This window comes from Hypanus sabinus, chromosome 17 (assembly GCF_030144855.1).
Source record: "Hypanus sabinus isolate sHypSab1 chromosome 17, sHypSab1.hap1, whole genome shotgun sequence".
Classification (NCBI taxonomy): Eukaryota; Metazoa; Chordata; class Chondrichthyes; order Myliobatiformes; family Dasyatidae; genus Hypanus; species Hypanus sabinus.
This window is the reverse complement of record NC_082722.1, coordinates 44,507,595-44,532,359: the sequence shown is the minus strand read 5'-3', so window position 1 is coordinate 44,532,359 and position 24,765 is coordinate 44,507,595. Positions and strand designations below refer to the sequence as shown.

At 45.0% G+C, this 24,765-nt stretch overlaps 1 protein-coding gene across 1 annotated transcript in view; it reads right to left on the bottom strand.

Moving 5' to 3' along the window:
* The window catches only part of LOC132406865 (nucleotide-binding oligomerization domain-containing protein 1-like), a 54,748-nt gene that overhangs the window by 16,972 nt on the left and 13,011 nt on the right, over nucleotides 1-24,765 (bottom strand). Inside the window, exons 6-8 of the mRNA XM_059992942.1 lie at nucleotides 22,876-23,301; nucleotides 4,555-4,989; nucleotides 1,304-3,029 (exon numbers count right to left, since the gene is read on the bottom strand). Of these exons, the coding sequence (XP_059848925.1) occupies nucleotides 1,304-3,029; nucleotides 4,555-4,989; nucleotides 22,876-23,301 (2,587 nt within the window). The remainder of the gene's footprint in view (nucleotides 1-1,303; nucleotides 3,030-4,554; nucleotides 4,990-22,875; nucleotides 23,302-24,765) is intronic.

Below are 24,765 nucleotides of genomic sequence, written 5' to 3'. Positions count from 1 at the left end.
TGAAAAACATTAAGTTAGATAAGTCACCAGGCTTATGAGATATACCCCAGGCTAATGTGGAAAGTGAGGGAGGAGATTGCTGAACCTCTTGAGGTAATCTTTGTGTCATTAATAAGGATGGGAGAAGTACCGAAGGATTAGAGGGTTGCAAATGTTGTTCCCTTGTTCAAGAAAGGGACTAGAGATAACGCAGGAAATTATAGTCTAGTGAGTCTGACTTCAGTGGTGGGCAAATTGTTAGAGAAGATCCTGAGAGGCAGAATTTATGAGCATTTGGTTAGGGACAGTCAACATGGCTTTGTCAAGGGTATGTTGTGCCTTACGAGCCTGATTGAATTCTTTGAGGATGTAACAAAACACATTGATGAAGGTAGAGCAGTGGATGTAGTGTATATGGATTTCAGTAAGGCATTTGATAAAGGTTCCCTGTGCAAGGCCCCTTCAGAAAGTAAGGAGGCATGGGATCCAAGGAGACCTTATTTTTAGGATCCAGAATTGGCCTGCCCACAGAAGGCAAAGGGTGGTTGTAGATGGTTCATGTTCTGCATGGAGGTTGGTGTTCCAGAGGGATCTGTTCTGGGACCCTTCTTCTTTGTGATCTTTATAAATAACCTGGATGAAGAAGCAGAGGGGTGGGTTAGTAGGTTTTCTGATGACACAAAGGTTGGGGGTGTTGTAGATAGTCAGGAGTTGTCAGAGGTTTCAGCGGAACATCGATAGGATGCAGAACTGGGCTGAAAAATGACAAATGGACTTCAACCCAGATAAGTGTGAGGTGGTTCATTTTGGTAGGTCAAATTTGAAGACAGAATATAGTATTAATGGTAAGACTCTTGGCAGTGTGGAGGATCAGAGAGATCTTGGGATCCGAGACAATAGGACACTCAAAGCCGCTGTGCAGGTTGACAGTGTTGTTAAAAAGGCGTATTCATCAACCATGGGATTAAGTTCCAAAGCTGAGAAGTGACGTTATAGCTATGCAAGACCTTAGTCAGACCCCACTTGGAGTACTGAGAAGGCATAGGTTTAAGGTGCTTAGAAATAGGTAAGAAGGGAATGTCAGGGGTAAGTTTTTCACACAGACTGGTGGGTGCATGGAATGCTCTGCTGGCGGTGGTGGTGGAAGCAGATACAATAGGGTCATTTAAGAGTTTCTTAGATACGTATGTGGAGCTTAGACCAATAGAGGGCTATGCGCTAGGGAAATTGTAGTGAGTTTCTAGAGTAGGTTACATGGTTGGCACAACATTGTGGGCCGAAGGGCCTGTAATGTGCTGTAGATTTCTATGTTCTATTTCATTACCTCAGTGTTTTGATTCTGGGAAAAATAGACTTCAGTCTTTGGAAACCAACAGCTCCAGCTTTGCACCCGTCCAATTCGAGTGTTTCCATAGTTGTGTGATGGGAAAGGAGGTTTGCAATCACAGTGCAGTCAGTCACATTCAAAGTGATGTAAGAAAAATTTACACAGTCACTGGTTTGGGAAGCAACTAATTTTGTTAGATCTTCATTTGCTGCTTCATACAGACAATGAGAGGCTGTTAGTTTTTGTCTTTTGTGTGCTGTATATTTTTTGATATTTTCAGGAGTTAGTTTGTCTTCTTTTGGAATGTCAACAGCAGCAGCATTTTCAATAGCTGCAAAGACTTCCCTTTCTTTAACCTGGTGTTCAGGCACAAACTGTTTGACAAGTTTTCTGTTACTGCGAGAGACTAAGCCAGCAGTGAACCTCAGCACAATCTCAAAAGTGCTGCCCTTTGAGTTGAAGGCCTTGTGCACATGATCCACACCAGAAATACAATAGAGTGCTGCAAAAAATTCCTGATGAGTCAGGTGGAAAAACTGCCAAATATGACAATGCATCATTTCTAGGCCCTCTTTAGTGAGGATTTTCTTCCAGAAGGATTTTATTACTTTGGCCTTTCCAGAGATGCTTTTTTCAACGTCTTTAGATGAAAATATTATTGTTTTATTGATGACTCCGTCCCATGCAAGTTGTGCCAAGCTAATAATTTCATTCTTGTCTTCATCAGCTTCTATGCAGAAGGTCTCAGGGTCTTCATCCTCACCACTGGTACAGACAAGTAAACACTTGGTGAAACGGAGGAATAAATCTGTGATCGTTTTGGGAAATGAAGACAGATTGGACCACTTGCCTTTAGAGTGAAATGATTTCCGGAGATAGAAGCACAAAATATCACAAAATGCAGGGACATAACAGAGCCCATACAAGGAGTCAATGTTCTTCACTGTCTGGAAGGCACGATCAGCAAATGGCTTATTCTTGAGACACTTCTCAAAGTATTTTGCAATTTCATTCCTAGAAAACCCTAAAATTTCAGCACATCGATTAAAATAGGCTTTGTGATCTAAATCAATTGAGGTTGGGCGGGATGTGATCAGAACAGTTGAGTCACGAAGGAGATCTCCCTTGATGATGTTTACAATCAAGTGGCTAATGTGTTCAGAAACAGATGGGTTATCAACTGAATGAACACTAAAATCAAGAGGCCATTTGAATTCATCCAATCCATCAAATAAAAATAGAATTCCAGCTGGAAATTGCAGGAGTTTTTCGCATAATACAGTCAAATGAGGATAACTACGTATAATAAGCTCAGTCAGACTGATTTTCTCAGTGATAGTGTTTAACTCTCGGAAACTGAAATTTAGCAACATATAAAATCCAGTGTAAGTCGTTCCACATGCCCAGCTGTAGGCAAGCTTCTGCATCATAATGCTTTTTCCTATACCTGCCACTCCCTGCACTAGTGTGATTCGTGGTGGTACGTTTCCAGGTGCAGATGGCAAAAGAAGCTGCTGCAGCTCTGTATGCTCGCAGGCTGTATAGTCTCTGTGCTGCAGGAGCTCATGTTCAGTTTTGTTTCTTTCTTGGACATTGAGAATGACTAGGCTGGTAAAATGTTCCTGCAGCAACGGACTAGAGTTATCAAAAGCAAAGTATGGTTTTATTCTCTCCATCTGAGCTCTTAATATGCTCTTGTGATTCTCAGTTGCTTTAAGGATTTCTATAATTACAAAAGACAGAACATTAGAATGAATGCGGCATCCAAAGTGAGTAATAAAACATAATGTATAAGATACAGTAATAAAATGGGCACATTGTAGAATACAAATCATAAAAATTAAACTAAAGTAACACATGTCAAACGCTGGAGGAATTCTGCAATTCAGGCAGCATCTATGCAGTGGAATAAAGAGATGATGTTTCGGGTCAAAACCTTTAACAGGGCACGAGGACCTTTCAAAGGTCTTTGGCTGAATGTTGATTCTTTACTTCTCTTCACAGACTCTGCCTGACCTGCTGAGTTCCTCTAGCATTTTGTGTGTTACTCTGGATTTCTAGTATTTGCAGAATCTCTTACGTTTGAAATTAAATTAAACCTTTCGTATCTGTGAGGTTGATTTACAATGAACATTGTAACTGTAACGATGGGACAACATTTGTTGCGAGGTGATGCCTTGCAAGAATGAAGTCTTATACAAAAGGTAGATCATTGGAATCTAAGCACTAGAAGTTCTATTATACATAAATAAAACAAGACAAAACATGCTCAATAGAGTTTGTATACTACTTCTAGAATGATATGAAGGTGGACAACAATATTGCTCAAACAGTAATATATTCCTTTCCACAAAAATGGTAGGCAGACCCTATCACTAAAATCAATTCACAAATTGGATTCTTGTTAAGGTATAGCTCTATTTGAAAAACAATTAACTTCTCCAAAATTCACAGGAATACTAAGAAAAATTCATAAAAATCAAATCATTGCTAGAATACAATCTTGGGTACATTTTAGGTATAAATTCCACAAACATTTGGTGTAAAATTGCTCTACAAAACAGCTTTATATTCAATAAAAGTGAGGCAACAATGGCACATGAATTATTAATTGTGTAAAGTATGTGCAGGTAAACCTGGGACATTGTAAGGGAATGCGAGAGAGGTCCTTTACTTAATGAGCCTATTCATTCAGAAGCACTTTGCACAAATACACATTTCTTAATCAAATTATATTGAACAACTACACAACTTCCATCTAATCCAATCCACAAATTCCTGAGGAACATTATTTAAACTGAATAAAACTGTAAAAATGTTTTGCCTGGAGCTGGGGACTTGGCAAAACTACCTAACATGCATGTACCATTGAACTTGGAGTTGGCTGGAAGATTATTGATGGTGACTGGATGACTTTGCCTACATGATGAACTAAATTCAAAATGGAGAAGAGAACACTTCAAGAGAAATTATGTCCTTAGTTGAGGGTTATGTTTGGAGGCCTCTTAATTGAACAGTCCCATTAGGGGGTTAATTTTCATCTTTTTTTAAATGCATGAGGGCTTCAAACCTACAAGTACTCACCTCAGCCAGCTATATATCAAGTACTGTGACTCAGAGTATATCTGTATCACAGCAGTTTGATATATTATTATGGAATTTACAAACAGATGGGTTCAAGCTTTGCATGATACATTATTGTTAAACACAGAAATTAACCTTAATTTTAAATATGTAAGCACACTTACCTTCAGGAATATTGATCATTTTGGATTTTTCGTTGTTGACATGAAATAAATCCGGTGGTCTGTCTTCAAAGTGATCAAAAGCAGGTCTGTCATCTTTCTCAGTGTAGGATTCCCAGAGTGATGTTAGATACTTTCTGATGCCAGGATAAAGATCATCAGTATTCCGTACGACATTGAAAAATTCAACACAAGCCCGCTGCCCTCTGTAGCTCATCATGTCCAGAAGAGTCCGGCCTTTATCGATGTCTGGCTTAGCTTTTATATCACTCTGATCATTTTCAGAGATTATTTTCTTCTCCATTAAAATATCTAGGAGCGGATGGATGTTTGGACTGACGTAATTAACTATAGTGCGGCGTCCTTCTTCAATAGCCTGTAGTGCCCAGTCTTTGCACTTCATTTGTGTTGGAAAATATTCAATATCGTCATCAACACCTATTAGGAATGTTATTTAAGAACATAAAAGGATTAAAGAAATGTAATTTATACAGCACCCTATAACCTCCAGTTTAAGAAGGCGCTGGTGAAGCCCAGTGACTACTTGTTGGTGGCAAACAAAACACAGAATACAACTACAGACAAAAATTCTGCCAACGCTAAAAATCTAAGCAACACATACACAATGCTGGAGGAACTCAACAGGTCAGGCAGCATCTATGGAAAAGAGACGGATGACATTTCGGGCCAAGATCCTTCATCAGGAACTGCGATTAAATGCTTTATTGATAATATTCCTTCTCATAAGATTTCTGGTAAACAATCACTGCAAATAATGGAGAGGTGGGTGGAGGTGAGGAAGAGTCAAGTGTTGAAGCAAGCAGAGGCGAGGCAAAGCCAGGGCGAGCAGAGATGAGGAAAAGCCAAGGCCTGTTCACCTAAACCAAGAGCCAGGAAAGACCAATGGTTTAATTGCTCTAAGCGCCAGGCCAATTTGGAAAGGTTGGGTACGGGCTGAAATGTGCCGGCGGGGTCCCGGCCTAGAGTGTATCGAAGTGACAGGGTCTGGGTCCTACAGTGAAGAATGATGCAATGTTTGTATGAGTTAGACGCCAGGCCAGATTGCAATGGCAGGGTGTTGGGACCAGAAGAGATGGTAAGGCCGATTCTGCTTGCTGTTCCGCGAAGTTTACACAGATCTGTGATGAACTGAGCCTGCTCCAGCTACTCTGGGCCTTGTGTCTGTGGACTCACTTGTGTTCTGAATACTATTTGTTTACTTTTATTGTTTGCATGATTCGATTTTTCTTTGCACACTGGCTGTCTGATGGTCTTTTTTTATGGGTTGTTTTGTGGCAGCCTGTAAGGAAATGAATCTCAAGGGTGTATAATGTATACATATTTTGATAATAAATGCAGTTTGAATTTTAAACCATGGTGCACGGCAGCATAGGGATTAGAACAATCTAAGATTGTTAAAATCTAAGATCTAACAAACTTAGATCACAGTGCCAGTGATCACTGATTAATGTTTGATTCCCGTCACAGTCTGCAAGTATGTTCGCTCTATGATGGTATGGGTTTCCTTGGGTGCTCCAATCTCCTCCCTCAAGGTATATGGTTAGGGTTAGTGAGTAGTGGGCATGTTATTTTGCACCAGAAGTGTGGTGACATTAGTGGGATGACCCCAGCACAATCCATGGACTGAGCTGTCACCGATGAAAATGACACATTTCACAGTATGTTTTGATGATTTGAGGTACACGTTACAAATAGTGCAAATAGCCAGTACTGTACTTAAAACGGATGTCATTGCTGGAAGATATATCACAGGCAATTTGCATACAATAAATCCCCACAAATAATGCCAGATAATTTGCTTTTAATTATGTTGATTTGGACATAATCCCAGGGCTGAAATGGTTGCCACAAGAGGACACAGATTTAAAGTGCTGGGGAGTAGGCACAGAGGAGATGTCAGGGGTAAGTTTTTTTACTCAGAGAGTGGTGAGTGTGTGGAATGGGCTGCCAGCAATGGTGGTAGAGGTGAATACAATAGGGTCTTTGAAGCGACTTTTGGATAGGTACATGGAGCTTAGTAAAATAGAGAGCTATAGGTAAGCCTAGTAATTTCTAAGGTAGGGACATGTTCAGCACAACTTTGTGGGCCAAAGGGTCTGTTTTGTGTTGTAGGTTTTCTATGCTTCTATAAATATTAGCCAGTACACCCGAGGAAACCCCCCCGTTTCTCTGATTTAATAATAATAAATTTATTTATTCCGGCCTTTCGAGCCACACTGCCCAGCAACTCCCGAGATAATCTTAGCCTAACCACAAGTTACAATGACCAATTAACCTACTAACCAGTACGTCTTTGGACTGTGGGAGGAAACCAGAGCACCTGGTGGAAACCCACGTGGTCACGGAGAGCTCTTACAGTGATGGGAATTGAACATGGGTCGCTGGTACCATAAAGCGTTGTGCTGAGGACTGCGTTACTGTGCCGCCCTATCATGTCCACCTGAAAGAACGGACGGTAGTTCTTCTCACACTGCAGCACCCTCTCAGCACAGCACACAAAAGTATGGTCGATTTTGGGGCTCAGCTCTGGAGCAAGACTTGATTCCAAAACTTTCTCACCCTGAAGCAAAACTCTTTGATTAACTGCCTCAGAGTTAGATAAATAAATCCAAAATGTCTGTGTGATTCTCTCAGGGGAATTTAGTAAACCTCAGAAATAGTGCCTATAACAAACATGAGAATTTGTAGTTTGGCCTTGAATATATTCACCACGCATTGTGGACAGAATTTCAAGGATGTCATCCCTTCAGAAAAAAGAAACATCCTCATCTTCTTCTTAAACATGTCACCACTTACTCAAACACTGTGCTACTGAATTCTGGATTCTCCCACAAGGAGAATCATCTCTCGGAATCTTTCCTGTCAAGCTCAGTCAGTCTTCTACATAATCACTTAACATTCCTCTAAACACGGCCATTTCTCAAACAACAAGCCATTCATGCTATCCAACTACGTTGTTGTTCCCTGAACTTCTTCCAAAGTTTGTCGTGTGTGATTGGGTGAAGTCAATATATACTTACAAAAAAGTAATAATTTCAGACAGTGCAAAGTGTTGCATTTTAAGAAGCTAAATCAAGATCGGACTTGCACAGCAAATAACAGGGACCTGGAGAGTGTTGTGGAACTTTGGATGCAAGCACATAGTTTCCTGAAAGCAACACCGGTAGACAAAATAGTGAAAGAGTACAGCACACTTGCCTTCATCGAGATAGGGCACTGTCTAAAAGAATTGGGATGTTGAGATTTTATAAGGTGCTGGTGAGATCTTACTTGGAGTATTGCGAGCAGTTTTGGGCTCCTTATTTTAGAAAGAATGTTTTCTATGGAGGGAGAATCTAAGACCAGAAGACACAGCCTCAGAATAGAAGGGAGTCCTCTTAGAATGGAGGTGAGGTGGAATTTTTTTTTAGCCAGAGAGTCAGTGGAATTCTTTGCCACAGGCAGCTGAGAAGGCCAAGTCTTTATGAATATTTAAGGCAGAAATGGATAAACTGTTGATTGGTCTGGGAATGAAGGGATACGGGGAGAAGGTTGGGGCTGAGAGCATGAGAAATGGATCAGCCATGATGAAATGGCAGAGCAGACTCAACGGGCAAATGACGTAATTCTGCTCCTATCCCTTATGGTCACGGAGCTACTGTAACGTCCTGCCACCTTGCATGGCACACACCTTCAGAGATGGTTACATGAACAAATCCAGGAGTCCAATGCTACTGTGAATGGGTTTTCAACGATACGAGCAGACAAAGTTAATCTACAGTGTGATAAGAGGAAGGGAGGTGGGCTTGTTGTGCTTGTAAACAATAGATGGTGTAATCCCTGTTACATTCTATGAAAGAACAAAACTGCATTGAACTGCTTGCAATGAATTTGCATCCATTTTATCTGCTGCATTGTCTACATTCTGCTTTCATGATACAGTGAGATTTCATACACACAACCAGCACGGGACTCCCCACTCAACATCCCAATGCGTTCTTTGCAGTATCGGGAGAGACTTCAACCATGTTTCTCGCTTGACAACCCTACCCACCTTGGATCAGTTTGTCAAGAGAAAATAAAACATTGGATCTCTTGTATTGAAATGTTAAAGACACATACAGCTCCACTTGGAAGATCAGATCACAACCTGTTTCACCTCACAAGCCCAAAGTACAGCAACAGCTAGCTACCACCAAGGTAGTAAAGAAATGGTCTCCAGAGGCCATCGAGGCCCTGAAGGGCTGCTTTGAGGTTGCTGACTGGAATGGGCTTTGTGAACCATATGGGGAGGACATTAACAGACGTACTGATTGCATCACTGGTTGCATCAGCTTCTGTGTGGACACTGTAACACCATCAAAGAGAGTTCACTGCTTCCCTAACAACAAACCATGGGTCACCAGTGAACTACAGGCTCTTCTCAACCACAAAAAGAGAGTCTTTAGATCAGGAGACAGGGAGGAATAGAAACATGTGCAGAGGGAGCTAAAGGAGAAGATCAAGGTGACTAAAGAGGAATACAGGAGAGAGCTGGAGAACAAGCTTGGGCAGAATAGCACACGGGAGGTGAAGAGAGGCATGAAGAACATCACTGGCTTCAATCAGCCTAGCTGCAGAGCCCTGGAGTGCAGCTGTGAATGGGATAATGAGTTAAGTCAATTCTTCAATAGGTTTGACAATTGTCCTCCTGTTCACAACTCCTCAGCACACCAGTCCAGGTTCCAAGGTACCCAATGCTCGCTCAGCACCAACACCTCCCCTCCTCCCTCCTTCAGTCCAGCATGTGGATGAACAACATAGGCTACCACTGTCTGCATCACCTCTTTGCCCTGCACCTATCATCCACTCCTCCACATACCAACTACTATCGTCCCAATCTTCACCTCCCCCAGCTCCCACCTTCCACCAACTCCCCAGTCATCATGGACTCACCTTCACTACTAAGCAGGTGAGAAGGGCTCTAAGGAAACAGACACGGCAAAGCATTGGGACTAGATGGAGTGAACCCCACGGCCCTGAAGGAGTGTGCTGAGCAGCTATGTGGAGTTCTCCAGCTTATTTTTAATCTGACTCTCTACCCGGAAAGGGTCCCAACTGTTTGGAAAACATCGTGTATGGTTCTGGTGTCCAACAAGGGCCAACCAGAAGTCTTGAATGACGACTGTCCAGTGGCCCTGACCTCACACATCATGAAGATCTGAGAGAGGTTGGTCCTGGCTCACCTTCGACCCCTGGTCAGATCAGCCCTCAATCCCCTGCAGTTTGCCTACCAGGAGCACATGGGAGCTGATGATGCTGTCATCTACCTGCTGAACAGAGCCTGCTCCCATTTGGATAAGCAGGGCAGCACTGTGAGCAGCATGTTTTTTGATTTCTCAAGTATCTTCAATGCCATACAGCCCTCAATGCTGGGGGAAAAGCTCTGTTCAATGCAGGTTGGCACTTCCATCCTATCCTGGATAATGGATTATCTGACTGTCAGACCACAGTTTGTGCGGCTTCAGAGCTGTGTGTCAGACATGGCTGTAACTAGCACTGGGGCCCCACAGTGGACTATGTTGGCTCCCTTCCTGTTTACCTTGCAAAATTCAAACTTTAGATACCACACTCAGTCATGTCAAAAGTAGAAATTCTCTGATGACTCAGCAATAGTTGGGCGTATAAAGGGAGGATGGGAGGACTTTGTCAATTGGTGTAAGCTGAATCATCTGCAGCTTAACATCAGTAAGACAAAGTGGGTGGTGATGGACTTTAGGAAGACTAAGCCTGAACTGCTCTCTGTTACTATTGATGGTGAGGATGTGGAGGTGGTGAGGGTGCACCTGGATGACAGACTTGAGTGGAGCACTAACACAGAGGCTGTGTACAAGAAAGGCCAGAGTCACCTCTGCTTCCTGAGGTGCGAGGTCCTTTGGAGTAGGCAAGCCTCTCCTTCATGTTGTTTAACAGTCTGTTGTTACCAGTACAACCCTCGATCCAGTGTTGTGCTGGGGCAATGGCATCAATAGACTCAATAAACGGATTAGAAAGGCTCTGTTATAAGAGTCAAACTGGACACACTAGAGGCTGTGGTAGAACAAAAGACCCTGTGGAAAATCCTGGACAATGTCTGTCACCCTCTGCATGCCACCTTGGCTGAATCAAGCAGCATTTCTAGTAATAGACTAAGACAGTTGCGCAGCTCCAAAGAGTGCTATACGAGGTCATTCTTACGCTCGGCCATTAGGCTTTGCAATGAGTCAACCTGTAGCTGAGGAAGTGATGACCCCCTCCTGTTGGACTGTTTGAGGTAATTTATGTGCAGTGAAAGTTACAACTGAGAAGGGGCTAGGAAGCTTGATGCTCTGAGAGTGGATTAAATCTCCTGGACCTGATAGAATGCACCCTTGGGTACTGAAGGAATTTGCTGGAGAGACTGCAGAGGCATTAACAATGATCTTTCAAGAGTCTATAGATTATGGCATTGTACCAGATGCCTGAAAAATTACAAATGTTGCTTCGCTATTTAAGAAGGGTGGGAGGCAGTAGAAAGGAAACTATAGACCTGTTAGCCTGACATCAGTGGTTGGGAAGTTGATGGAATCGATTGTTAGGGATGAGATTACGGAATACCTGGAGGCACATAACAAGATTGGCCAAAGCCAGTATGGTTTCCTGAAAGGAAAATCCTCCCTGACAAACCTACTCAGTTCTTTGAGGAAATTACAAGCAGGGTAGACAGAGGAGATGCAGTAGACATGGTGTACTTGGATTTTCAGAGGGTCTTTGTCAATTTGTCACACATGAGGCTGCTTAGCAAGATAAGAGCCCATGGAATTACAGGGAAGTTACTAGCATGGGTGGAACATTGGCTGATTGGCATAAAACAGAGAGTGGAATAAAGGGATCCTACTCTGGCTGGCTGCCGGTTACCGGTGGAGTTCTATAGGAGTCGGTGTTGGGACTGCTGATTTTTATGATGTACAATATGTCAATGATTTGGACTATGGGATTAATGGATTTCTGACTAAATTTGCTGATGATACAAAGATAGGTGGAGGAGCAGGTAGTGTTGAGGGAACAGAGAGCCTGTAGAGAGACTTAGATAGTTTAGGGGAATGGGCAAAGAAATGGCAAATGAAATACAATGTTGGAAAGTTATTTCCCATGGTAGGGAAGACTTGGACAAGAGGGCACACCTTCAGAACTGAGATGCGAAGAAATTACTTTAGTCAGAGGATGGTAAATCTGTGGAATTTGTTGCCACGAGTGACTGTGGAGGCCAAATCATTGGGTGTATTTAAGGCAGAGAAAGATAGGTTTTTGATTAGCCAGGGCATCAAAGGATATGGGGAGAAGGCACGGGAGTGTGGATGACTAGAAGAATTGGTTCAACACATGATTGAATAACAGAGTAAATGCAATGGGCCGAATGGCCTACTTCTGCTCCTATATCTTACAGCCTTAATTTTTAATTCTTTCTTATTTCTCTTCTAATATCTGTATATCTGTAAACTTGTAATGCTACTGTGTCACTGTAATTTCCTTTGGGACCAATAGAGTATCTATCTCTTTTGGAAGATGGTGAGAGTGTGTGTGGAATATTGTGACTGCCATGGTGCAGACAGAATGAGATTAAGCTAGAGAAGGTGCAGAGAAGCTTTACAAGGAGGACTTGAGTTATAAGGAGAGACCGGGTCGGTTGGGACTGTTTTCCCTGGAGTGTAAGAAGCTGAGGGGTGACCCTATGGGGATTTATAAGATCACAAGGAGCATAGATGAGGTTGAGGGTCACAGTCCTTTTCCTCGGGTAGGGGTGTCTAAAGGGCATAGATTTAAGGTGTGTAGAGAAAGATTTAAAGGGATCTGTGGGGCAAGGAGGGTTATCCAGTTCAATAGTAAAAATAGAAAAGCACAATTTTCTTAAATAGAAAGGGACTGAGAACATTGGAATTTTAGGTGTACCTAGGTGGCCTTGTGCATGATTTATCTAATGTTAACTTGCCAGTGCAGTTGAATACATAGAGCACAGAACAATACAGCACAGTATAGGCCCTTTGGCCCACAATGTCGTGCCGACCTTTAAACCCTGCCTCCCGTATAACCCTCCACCTTAAATTCCTCTATATACCTGTCTAGTAGGTTCTTAAATTTCTCTAGTGTATCTGCCTCCACCACTGACTCAGGCGGTGCATTCCACGCACAAACCACTCTCTGAGTAAAAAACCTTCCTCTAATATCCCCCTTGAAATTTCCAACCCTTACCTTAAAGCCATGTCCGCTCATATTGAGCAGTAGTGCCCTGGGGAAGAGGCACTGGCAGTCCACACTATCTATTCCTCTTAATATCTTGTGGATATTAATATCCTCTTAATATCCAAGTGGAAAAATGGCTCTTATTACAGAAGGCAGTCTGAGAGTAAGGATCTATTGTAGCAGTGAGGTGCACTGAACAGTTCTCATCTTCTTTCCCAAGTGATGCCCTTATTTCAAATTTCAAAGTAAACTTTTTATCAAGGCATGCTTTAGTCACCATACACGACCATGAGATTAACGTTCTTTCAGTCATTCACAGGAGAACAAAGAAATACAACAGAATCAATGAAAAACGACACAGATACGACTCAGACAACCAATGTGTTAAAGACAAAACTGCACATTCAAAATAAACAAATAAAAAATGAATAGACAAGTAAATAAATTACTGAGACCATGAGTTGTAGAGTCATTGAAAGTGAATCCATAAGTTGTGGAATCAGTTCAGTGTGGAGGTGAGTGAAATTATTCACGCTGATTCAGAAGCCTGATAGTTGAAGAGTAATACCTGTTCTAAACTGGGTGGTGTGGGACCCTTACCTAAGTGAGAGATCAAAAAAAAAGTTGACTAAATAAATTTCTGGGGTGGAGAAAATTAAAAAAAAACAAAATCTGCTGGAAATCTAAAACAGAAGAATGTACTCAGCAGGTCACCTCACATCTGTGGATAGAGAAACATTTCAGGTGAGAGACCCTTTCTTAACTTGAATTCACTCTTTTCACTAGCAGGATATACTATGTGATTTATCAGATAATATTACATAATGAATACAACATATATGACATTCAAGGCTTATTGAGAAAGTAAGGAGGCATGGAACCCAAGGGGGCATTGCTTTGCATATCCAGAACTGGTTGTAGATGGGTCATAATCTGCATAGAGGTCAGTGACCAGTGGTGTGCCTCAGCGATCTGTTTTGGGACCCCTACTCTTTGTGATTTTTATAAATGACCTGGATGAGGAAGTGGAGGGATGGGTTAGTAAATTTGCTGATGACACAAAGGTTGGAGGTGTTGTGGATAGTGTGGAGGGCTGTCAGAGGCTACAATGGGACTGGGCTGAGAAGTGGCTGATGGAACTCAACCCAGATAAGTGTGAGGTAATTCATTTTGGTAGTGTACCATATAGCCTACAGTATAATAAGGGACTACCTTATGTTGTAGGGACACATCGTTGCATGCGTTATTAGGCATGTATTGATCTGTACGTGTGGGCCAAGTTTGGATTCTGCCAGTAAAGAAACATGGAACTCAGCTCCCATCTCCAGCATTTTTATTAATAGCATTGTTGTGTAACCAGGGCATATACACAACAAAATGGTGACGAGGTTAATGACCCTACATCGTATTGGAATGCTGGGTTTTAATTCATAACAACACGGAGGAAGAGCGCAAGGAACGAGACAAGAAGCAGGAGAACGAGGCAGAACGAGGCCGAGTCCAAAAGGAAGTGGGAGCACAGTCGGGGTCGAGAACATCTGGAGACCAAGAGACACGGTCGGAGCTGCAGCACATCCAGGCTAGACCACAGCTGGCGCTGACCCCCTGGGGCTGACGGTCTGCCTGCCTCAGAAGGGAGATAAAAAGGCACAACACACACATCTGGAGGGAGTGCGCTCGTGGTGATAGCAAAAAGGACATGTGAGTCAAAATGGGGCTAAGTTAACATAACAAAGATGGCGATGATTGGAACCATTACAGCATTTGATCTTGGCATTGAAGACTGGGCAATTTACATTTAAAGAGTGGAGTTATATTGTGATGCTAACGATGTTAATGATAAAAAGAAAGCAGCGTCTACTCAGTATTATGGGAGCAAAAACATATAGGCTGCTACGGAGCTTGTTAACCCCTGAAAAGCCAGCTGTCAAAACGTTCAAGCAAATAGTAGACACTCTCCAACAGCATTTAAACCCCAAACCACTGGTCATTGCTGAAAGATGTAAATTTCACAAACGGAATCAGAGCAAAATGAATATGGTCTGCCTCAGGAATTGCTGCTGCAGTTCTACACTGCAGTCATTGAGTCTGTCCTGTGCACCTCCATCACTGTGTGGTTTGGAGCCGCCACCAAGCAGGATAGAACCAGACTACAGCGCACAGTGAGGACTGCCGAGCGCATCATTGGAGCCTCCCTGCCCTCTATTGTGGACCTGTACTCTTCCAGGTTGAAGGAGAGGGCGGGGAACATCATAAAGGACTCCTTCCATCCTGCGCACGGACTGTTTGAACTGCTTCTGTCTGGTAGGCGCTTCAGATCCCTCCAGACTAAGACTAATAGGCACTGGAGAAGTTTTTTCCCTACTGCGGTCACTTTGCTGAACAGTTAACTGCCGGTTAACTGTCGGCTTGTAGCGACCCATTTCCTGGCACATCCAAACCGGCTCACAATTAGCCAGCGTTCCGGCTAAGGGAGATAGCTTACGGGGGTTTGCGAACACAGAGCTTTGGAGCCTCTGCGCCATGGGGGGCAGGTTGAGGGAGGCTTAAAAGCAAGGCTGGGTATTTTGAATAAAGCTTTTTCTTCGACTGCAGTTACCGGCTCCGTGTTGTAATTTTAGCGCTGCATGTAGCACACCGCTACAATTGGTGACCCCGACGGTCCAAACGATTTTTGGACCAGAAATGACTGATGCCGCCTCTGTTCATGTGGTTTCGTTGAAACTGCTGGGTTTCTGGACACAGTGACCGAACCTATGGTTACAGCAAGCTGAAGCCCAATTCCACGTTCGGCAGATCACCTCAGAAGCCACCCGCTACTACTACGTGGTGAGCTCCCTCGACCAGGACACAGCAGCCCAGGTCGCGGAGTTCGTACAGTGGCCCCCAGCGGACGGCAAGTACACGGAATTCAAAGCCCTGCTCCTCAGGACTTTCGGACTCTCACGGCGCGAGCGGGCTGCCCGTTTACTGCACCTGGATGGCTTGGGAGACAGACCTCCATTGGCTTTAATGAATGAGATGTTGTCTCTGGCCGACGGACACACACGTGTGTTTGAGCAGGCATTCCTGGAGCAGCTGCCCGAGGACATACGCCTGCTGCTGTCCGACGTGGATTTCAGTGACCCCTGGAAGGTGGCAGCCCAGGTGTACTTGCTGTGGAACGCCAAAAAGGTGAGTGGGGCGTCCATCGCACAGATCACCCAGCCACGCTCCCAGCAGCAAACCAGTCCAGGCCCGGCCGCAGAGCCCGCCAACCCCTGGGGCAGGGGTGGGGGGCCCAACGAACACTAATGCTTCTACCACCAGCGGTGGGGCGCAGAAGCCTGCCGTTGTCGCCCGCCCTGCAAGTTTCCGGGAAATGCCAGGGCCAGCCGCTGCTGATGGCTACGGCGGCTGGCCATCGGGATAGCCTCCTGTATGTGTGGGATAGAAGGTCGGGACGCCGGTTTTTGGTCGAAACCGGTGCCGAGATCAGCGTTTTTTACCTCTGACGAGTTACGACACCCGCAGCAGGGCACCGGGTCCCCCCCTGAGGGCCGTGAATGGCAGCACAGTAAGGACCTATGGCACCCGCCAGGTGCAGCGACAGTTCGGCTCCAGCCAGTTCACGTGGGACTTCACACTGGCCGCCGTAGCCCAACCGCTTCTGGGTGCGGATTTTTTGCAGGCTCACAGCCTACTGGTTGACCTGCCCAGGAAGAGACTGGTATACGCTGAGACCTTTCAGACGTTCTCCCTGGGTGCAGCCCAGTTGCCAGCCCCTCACCTCGGCTCCATCAAGCTGTGCGACAACGACTTCACCAGGGTCCTGGTGGATTTCCCATCGGTTCTGGCACCGCAGTTCACAGCAGCCATGCCCCAACACATCGTACAGCACCACATCCCGACCCAGGGACCACCCCTCCACGCCCGTGCTCGGCGGCTTCCCCTGGACAAGCTCCGACTGGCGAAGGAGGAGTTCAAGAGGATGAAGGAATTGGGGATCATCCGGCGGTCCGACAGCCCATGGGCCTCCCCCCTGCACATGGTGCCCAAAGCGACAGGGGGCTGGAGACCGTGCGGCGACTACCGCAGGCTGAACGAGGCTACCACACCGGACCGCTACCCTGTGCCGCACATTCAGGACTTTGCAGCAAACCTGCACGGCACACGGATCTTCTCCAAGGTAGACCTCGTCCGAGGGTACCATCAAATCCCGATGCATCCTGACGACATCCCCAAAGTGGCTCTCATCACCCCGTTAGGCCTTTTTGAGTTCCTCCGCATGCCGTTCGGCCTGAAGAATGCCGCACAGACGTTCCAGCGGTTAATGTACGCGGTGGGACGGGACCTGGACTTCGCGTTCATCTACTTGGACGACATCCTCATAGCCAGCAGCAGTCGTCAGGAGCATCTGTCCCACCTCCGTCAGCTCTGCGCCCGACTGAGTGAGTATGGTCTAACAATCAACCCCGCCAAATGCCAGTTCGGACTCGATACCATTGACTTCCTGGGCCACAGGATTACTAAAGACGGGGCAACCCCTCTGCCCGCTAAGGTAGATGTGGTCCGCCACTTCCCCCGACCCACCACGATCAAAGGCCTTCAGGAATTCGTAGGTATGGTCAATTTCTACCACTGTTTCCTCCCTTCAGCTGCCCGGATCATGCGCCCCCTGATCGCCCTGCTGTCTGGTCCGGGCAAGGACATTACCTGGGACGAGGAGTCCGCCGCCACTTTCGTTCAAACGAAGGAAGCTTTGGCGAACACCGCGATGCTAGTACATCCCAGAATGGACATCCCTACCGCCCTCACAGTGGACGCATCTAACACGGCAGTCGGTGGGGTACTGGAGCAACTCATCGCAGGTCGCTGGCAACCACTGGCATTTTTCAGCAAACACCTGCGGCCAACCGAGCTCAAGTACAGTGCTTTTGACCGGGAACTGTTGGCGCTCTACCTGGCAATCCGGCATTTCAGGTACTTCCTAGAAGGTCGGCCCTTCACCGCGTTCACGGACCACAAACCGCTTACCTTTGCGTTTACGAAAGCGTCCGACCCCTGGTCATCCCACCAGCAACGCCACCTGTCCTACATCTCTGAATACACGACGGACGTCCGGCACGTCTCGGGTAAGGACAATGTCGTGGCGGATGCGCTCTCTCGCCCTAACATTCATGCCCTTTCCCAAGGAGTAGACTTTGAGGCACTGGCAGAGGCACAGCAGGCAGGTGAGGAGATTCCGAGTTACAGAACCGCAGTCTCTGGTTTGCAGGTCCAGGATCTCCCCATAGGCCCAGGTGTGAGGACCCTACTCTGTGATGTCGCCACCCGCCAGCCCCGTCCCGTCGTCCTGGCACCTTGGCGGCGACACGTTTTCGACTCCATTCATAACTTGGTGCATCCCTCCATCCGGACAACTGTCTGGATGGTTTCCAGCAGGTTCGTTTGGCACGGACTCCGCAAGCAGGTCAGTGAATGGGCCAGAACGTGCATGCACTGCCAGACGGCCAAGGTGCAGCGGCACACCAAAGCCCCACCACAGCAGTTCCACCCCGCCCACCGGCATTTCGACCACATTCATGTGGATATCGTGGGCCCCTGCCAGTGTCGCGAGGAGTGCGGCACCTCCTGACTATCGTGGACCGGTTCACAAGATGACCAGAGGCAGTCCCGCTCACCGACACCACCTCCGAATCTTGCGCCCGGGCACTGATCGCCACCTGGATATCTCGCTTTAGTGTACCGGCCCACATTACCTCCGACAGAGGCGCCCAGTTCACCTCCGGCCTGTGGTCAGCTATGGCCAGGGTTCTGGGGACTCAGCTGCACCACACAACTGCCTACCACCCACAGTCGAACGGGCTAGTGGAGCGTTTCCATTGTTACCTGAAGTTGGCTCTCATGGCCCGCCTGCGAGGAGCTAACTGGGTGGACGGGATTCCCTGGGTCCTACTCGGCATCCGCACGGCACCCAAAGATGATCTGCATGCCTTGTCAGCCGAGTTGGTGTATGGCGCGCCCCTGGTCGTCCCCGGGGAGTTCATACCAGCCCCAAGGGGGCAAGAGGAAGAACCCGCAGCAGTCCTGGGCAGACTACGCGAGAAGCTCGGTAACCTGGCCCCCATACCCACTACGCAGCATGGGCAGAACCCGACCTGCGTACCCAAAGACCTGCAGAACTGTAAGTTTGTGTTTGTACGAAGAGGCGGGCATCTGCCACCGCTACAGCGGCCCTACGAGGGGCCGTTTAAGGTGCTCCGGAACAACGGGTCCACATTCGTGCTGGACGTTGGGGGGAGAGAGGAGGTTTTCACGGTGGACCGACTCAAACCGGCCCATGTGGACCTGGCGCAACCGGTCGAGTTTCCAGCACCTCGGCGCAGAGGACAACCTCCCAAACAGGTTCCGGCCCAGACTGTGGACATTGGGGGGTGTATCGCCGGTTCTGGGGGGGGTTATGTGGCGACCTATTTCCTGGCACACACTGGCTCACATTTAGCCAGCGTTCCGGCTAAGGGAGATAGCCTATGGGGGTTTGCGAGCACAGAGCTTTGGAGCCTCTGCGCCACGGGTGGGGGGGGGGGGGGGGTCAGGTTGAGGGAGGCTTAAAAACAAGGCTCGGTATTTCGAATAAAGTTTTTTCTTCAACTGCAGTTACCGAATCCGTGTCGTAATTTTAGCGCTGCATGTAGCATACCGCTACAGTATAACTATTACTTGGATTGCACTACTTGTATGTATAATCTATATTTTCATTTATATTTATCATCTGTTATGAGCAGAGAGACAATCTGCCGGAAGTAAATTACCTGTATGTGTACAGGTACTTGGCAATTAAAGTCTCATTCTGATTCTGATTCTGAATTGCGCAAATTATCAGAACATTGTCAATTTGATGCTGGTCTATCGAACACATTGAGGGACAGGTTAATGTGTTGCATGCACTGTGAAACCACATAGAAGCTCCTGGGTAGAAAAGACCTTACATTAGAGAAGGTGCTGAAAATTGCTGAAACAGTAGCACAGGGTGCATCAGAAATACAACAAAAATCTCTGGAATACGCTACAAATAAAATGTCACTGAGCAGAAATGAAGAAAAGAAATGTTACCATTTTTGGAACATGTCACATGACTTTGACGTCTGTTGGTTAAAAGACAAAGAATGCAGAAACTGTGGAAAACAGGGCCAAACTGGCAGAGTATGCAAACAGCAGAAAAAGGACAAAATACAGAGAAACAAGAAACCCCAGAAAGAAAAACACAACAATGTACAAAAAATGGAAGAAAGCAGTTCTGATGAAAATGCCTCAGACAAAAGTTGTCTTGTCTGCAACTTCACAGCATGAAAGAGACAGATGATCGAAGAGTAATAAGGATCACTCCACAACCCCAAGATGGCAGCACGACGCAGCGCGCGGCGGCCACTCCAGGAATGAATATCTGTTATCTGTAAGTAGAGACCATGTACAATCCTGATTTGATGGAGACGGACGTGTGAAGCACGGAGGAACATCTGGTGGAACTTTTGAAATGTCTGTTTCGCTGCTGCTGCTACTGTGTGATCGGAAAAATCTCCGGGAGGAAGGCCCCGTATCCTTGGCTTTGCCCGTTGCTTGGCGGCCGGTGCTGGGGTCGAAGCGCTTGGCAGAGATGGTGCTCGGAGCTCCCAAAGTGCTGTATCAGTAAGCTGCGGCGCTGGAGGTTCATGGCAGGAAGAGTTTTTCTTCCTTCTACTGTCTGCGTGAGATGATGGGCTGTTGGGACTTTGAGACTTTCTTTTAAACCGTGCATGGACTGCTCTTTATCAGATTACAGTATTGCTTTGCACTGTTGAAACTATGTGTTATCATTATGTGGTCTTTGTCAGTTAGTCTTTTATCAATTATGGTATTGTCTGCACTGTTGAAACTATATGTTAACTATAAATATATGTAACTATGCAGTTTTGTGTATGTAGTTTTAGGTTTGTCTGATGGGTTTGTAGTTCCTTTCCGGGGAATGTGCTAAGACGGTAGCGCGATATCGATACGCAGCAGCCTCTCCGGACACTGGATTGGGGATTACCAAATGTTACGTGGTTTTTCTTGTATAGTCTGTTTTGTGCTTTTTCATGATATCATTCTGGAGAATGTTGTCTCATTTTTCAACTGCATTGTATTTGTGGTTTATTAATGACAATAAACTGAATCTGAATCTGACAAGTGGCAGGCGTGAGAGTGAAAATGGGGTTGGTCACAGGCTCAGCTTTAACAGTGATCTCTTTACACAACTACAAATGACTGTTCACTCAGATACCTCTGAAACGAACAAAACTACTGCTAAAGACATTAGAGATTCTATGGAGGTGAAGCCAAGAATGACTAGGAAACTAAGGAGGGAACCTGATGACCCTGTTCCAATTACAGACAAAAGACAAAAACCTGCAGCTGCACAGTTAAATTACTCGTTAACAGATGAACAGATAATGGAAGTTCTGCAAACTCTCAATAAACTTAAATCTCTGAAAAGACCAGCATCTCCATCTTCTCCTAAGCATCTTCCCAGCACTCCGGCTGAATCACCATCACCAGGATATGAAGCACAAATGGAAGATGGAAAGTTATATTAAGAGATGGCATCATAAAAGTCAGGCTATCTATTTTGAATCTAAGGAGAATATGAAGATTGACTGTGTAATTAGCTCAGTTGGATCAAATGAGATATGGGTAAGGAAGACAAATGATAGCACAAAGATGCGCATATATCTAGGACAGCTGCACAGAGGAGTCTTCATTATACAGAGGCGATCTGCTGCCTAGAACTCACACTTTCTTAACTCCCTATGCTCAGAGGTCAACTTTTCATGACTTTTATATGGAAATCTGTATTAAAACAAAGTTATTGACAGACGTTACCCGGAGAGGCAGAGAAGACCGGTTCCCCCCTCCCCCCCCCCGAGACTTGAGTTACAAATGGGTCTTAGACAAAAAGTAAAAAAAAGGCTTCTTATAATTTGATATTATTACATTATTTTGTTATAATTTTATATTATTAAGTTACTAAGTAAACAAATGGTAGGTGTTTGTATGTTAAGGGTAAACATATTTGTTTAGCATAGTGCCCTAGTAAAAAAAGTTGATACACTATTAAAATAAAAGGGGAGGAGTGTACCTTATAGACTACAGTATAATAAGGGACTACTTTATGTTGTAATGACATGTCATTGCATGTGTTATTAGACACATCGTTGCATGATTAGGCACATATTGAGTACGTGATATTAGGCACATATTGATATGTATGTGTGGACCAAGTTGGGATTCTGCTGGCAAAGAAACATGAAACTTAGCTCCCATCTCCAGCGTTTTATAATAACATTCTTGTGTAGCCAGGCCACGAACACAACAGGTAGGTCAAATATGATAGCAGAGTATAGTATCAATGGTAAGACTCTTGGCAATGTGGAGGATCAGAGGGATCTTGGGGTCTGAGTCCATAGGATACTCAAAGCTGCTGTGTAGGTTGACTGTGGTTAAGAAGGCATACGGTGCATTGGCCTTCATCAATCGTGGGATTAAGTTTAAGAGCAGGGAGGTAATGTTGCAGCTATGTAGGACCCTGGTCAGACCCCACTTGGAGTACTGTGCTCAGTTCTAGTTACCTCACTACAGGAAGGATGTGGAAACCATAGAAAGGGTGCAGAGGAGATTTACAAGGATGTTGCCTGGATTGGGGACCATGCCTTACGAGAATAGGTTGAGTGAACTCGGCCTTTTCTCCATGGAGTGATGGAGGATGAGATGTGACCTGATAGATGTGTATAAGATGATGAGAGGCATTGACCGTGTGGATAGTCAGAGGCTTCTTCCCAGGGCTGAAATGGCTAACATGAGAGGGCATAATTTTAAGGTGCTTGGAAGTAGGTACAGAGGAGATGTCAGGGGTAAGTTTTTTTACGCAGAGAGTGGTGAGTGTGTGGAATAGACTGCCAGCAGCTATAGATTGTACAGAACAAAGAATCCCAAAGGGTTTCTATTTCTTATCAATGTCTATTTCGGTATAGTTTAAAATATTTCAGATTTTATTTTGACTTATTCTGCAATAAAATAAGAGCAACTCACCTTCCATTTCTACAATAACCGATCTTAGAATGTTTTGCTTCAGTGAGTCATGCTGGACATTAAAATAGTACGCTTGCTTTCCTTCTGCAGCTCTTGCACGTCTGAAGGTGAGCTGAGATATTAAACTGTACATTCCACTACTTCTTTGGCTTTTCCAAGTCACAGCAATATCATATGTTCCTTCAAGGAACAACATTGCTTTATCTTCTTGTTCAGTCTGAAAACACCCTTCTGTCCTCCTTTTTGCACACTGTGAAGTGTTGTCCCATTTACCAACGAGGACTCTCTGGAAGTTACCCACTTCCTCCCTGTACCAAGACACAACAATTGGCGTTGGTCCGAACCAGTAAACTGCACAGGCAAGAGAATGCGTAGTGTTGGTGTTCCAGTGGTTTGATTTAACAATGTTTGTCACTCTGGGAGTAACTGAAAATCAAAGAGAAACATAATCAATTTGTTGTTCTTTACTAAAGAAAAAAGGCTCTGCTATTTATAATATTCTCCCCATCAGAGTAATAGAACTATACTGCATGAAATACAGGCCTTTCAGCCCAACTGGATCATGTCAAACTGAGGTGTCCCATTGCCCTCTAAATCTTTCCTTTCCATGTACCTGTTGAGCTGCCTTTTAACCATTGTAACTGTACCCACTCTGCAGCTCGATCCATACAGGACCACCCTCTGCGTGAGATCGTTGTCTCTTAGGCCCCTTTTATTTTTATTTTTTTTCACTCACTTTAAACATAGGCCCTCTCATTTTGAACTGCCCTATTCTGCAATAAAGATGGTGGCAGTTCACCTCTTGATTTTATTGATCTCCATCAGGCCACCCCTCAGCCTCCAATGCTCCATAGGACAATGGGCTAGCCTATCCAGCCTCTCATTATAACTCAAACCCTCCAGTTCAATTAACATTCTCCTGAATCTTTTTTGTATCCTTTTCAACTGAATGATGTTCTTCCTACAGCTGCACAACCCGGTCTGCATGCAGTACTTTAAATGTGGCCTAACATTTTGTACAACTATAACATGATGTTCTCAATTATTCTATTCAATATCCTGATACCTTCCTCAGTATATGTCTATGTGTGTTGCCCCTTCCACGGAACCATGCACCTGCACCCCTGGGTCTCTAGTCCCCAGTAATCACTAGGACCCTATCATTTACTTTGCTGCACTTTTTGTCTTTCTCATATGTAAGACTTCGCATTTATCTGAATCAAAACCCATCTGTCATTTCTCGGCACACTGGCTCAGTTAATCAAGACTTGACTGCAATCTTAGATATGCTAACTTACTAACCATGCTGCCAACATTCTCATCCAATTGGTTATCTCACCTTGGATCTCATTTGATCTAACCTTCCAGATCATTTCTCACTCCTTATTTATTTAGCTGATCCTCTTGCTTTTTTTTAAGGAATGCTCCTTTACTAATCTGATAGATGGACAATGATCAATTCCAGTTCAAATATATATAAAAAAGATGCAGATACTGAAGATCTAAACTGAAAGCAGAAAATGCAAAGAATACTCAGCAGGTCAGGCAGCATGCGTGAGGAGTGAAACAGAATCAATGCTCCATGTGGAAAACCCTTGGATGTGAAACGTTTGCTCTGTTTCTCCTCCCACCAACATGGACTGACCTGCTGAATATTTCCAACATTTGCTGCTTTTAACAATCGCAGTGAAGTTAATTTTTTCAAAAGCAGTCAAGATAATAGATGGACTGAACACTAAAACACATCAAGTATGCAAATCTGATCAATCTCATGCTTAGTTAAATATTGTGCAACTGAAAAAAATATTACAGTACAATAAAGCACAAGGGACAAGAGGAAAGGATCACTGTCAGAAGCTTGGTATCACTTAAGTATTTTACTCAAACACA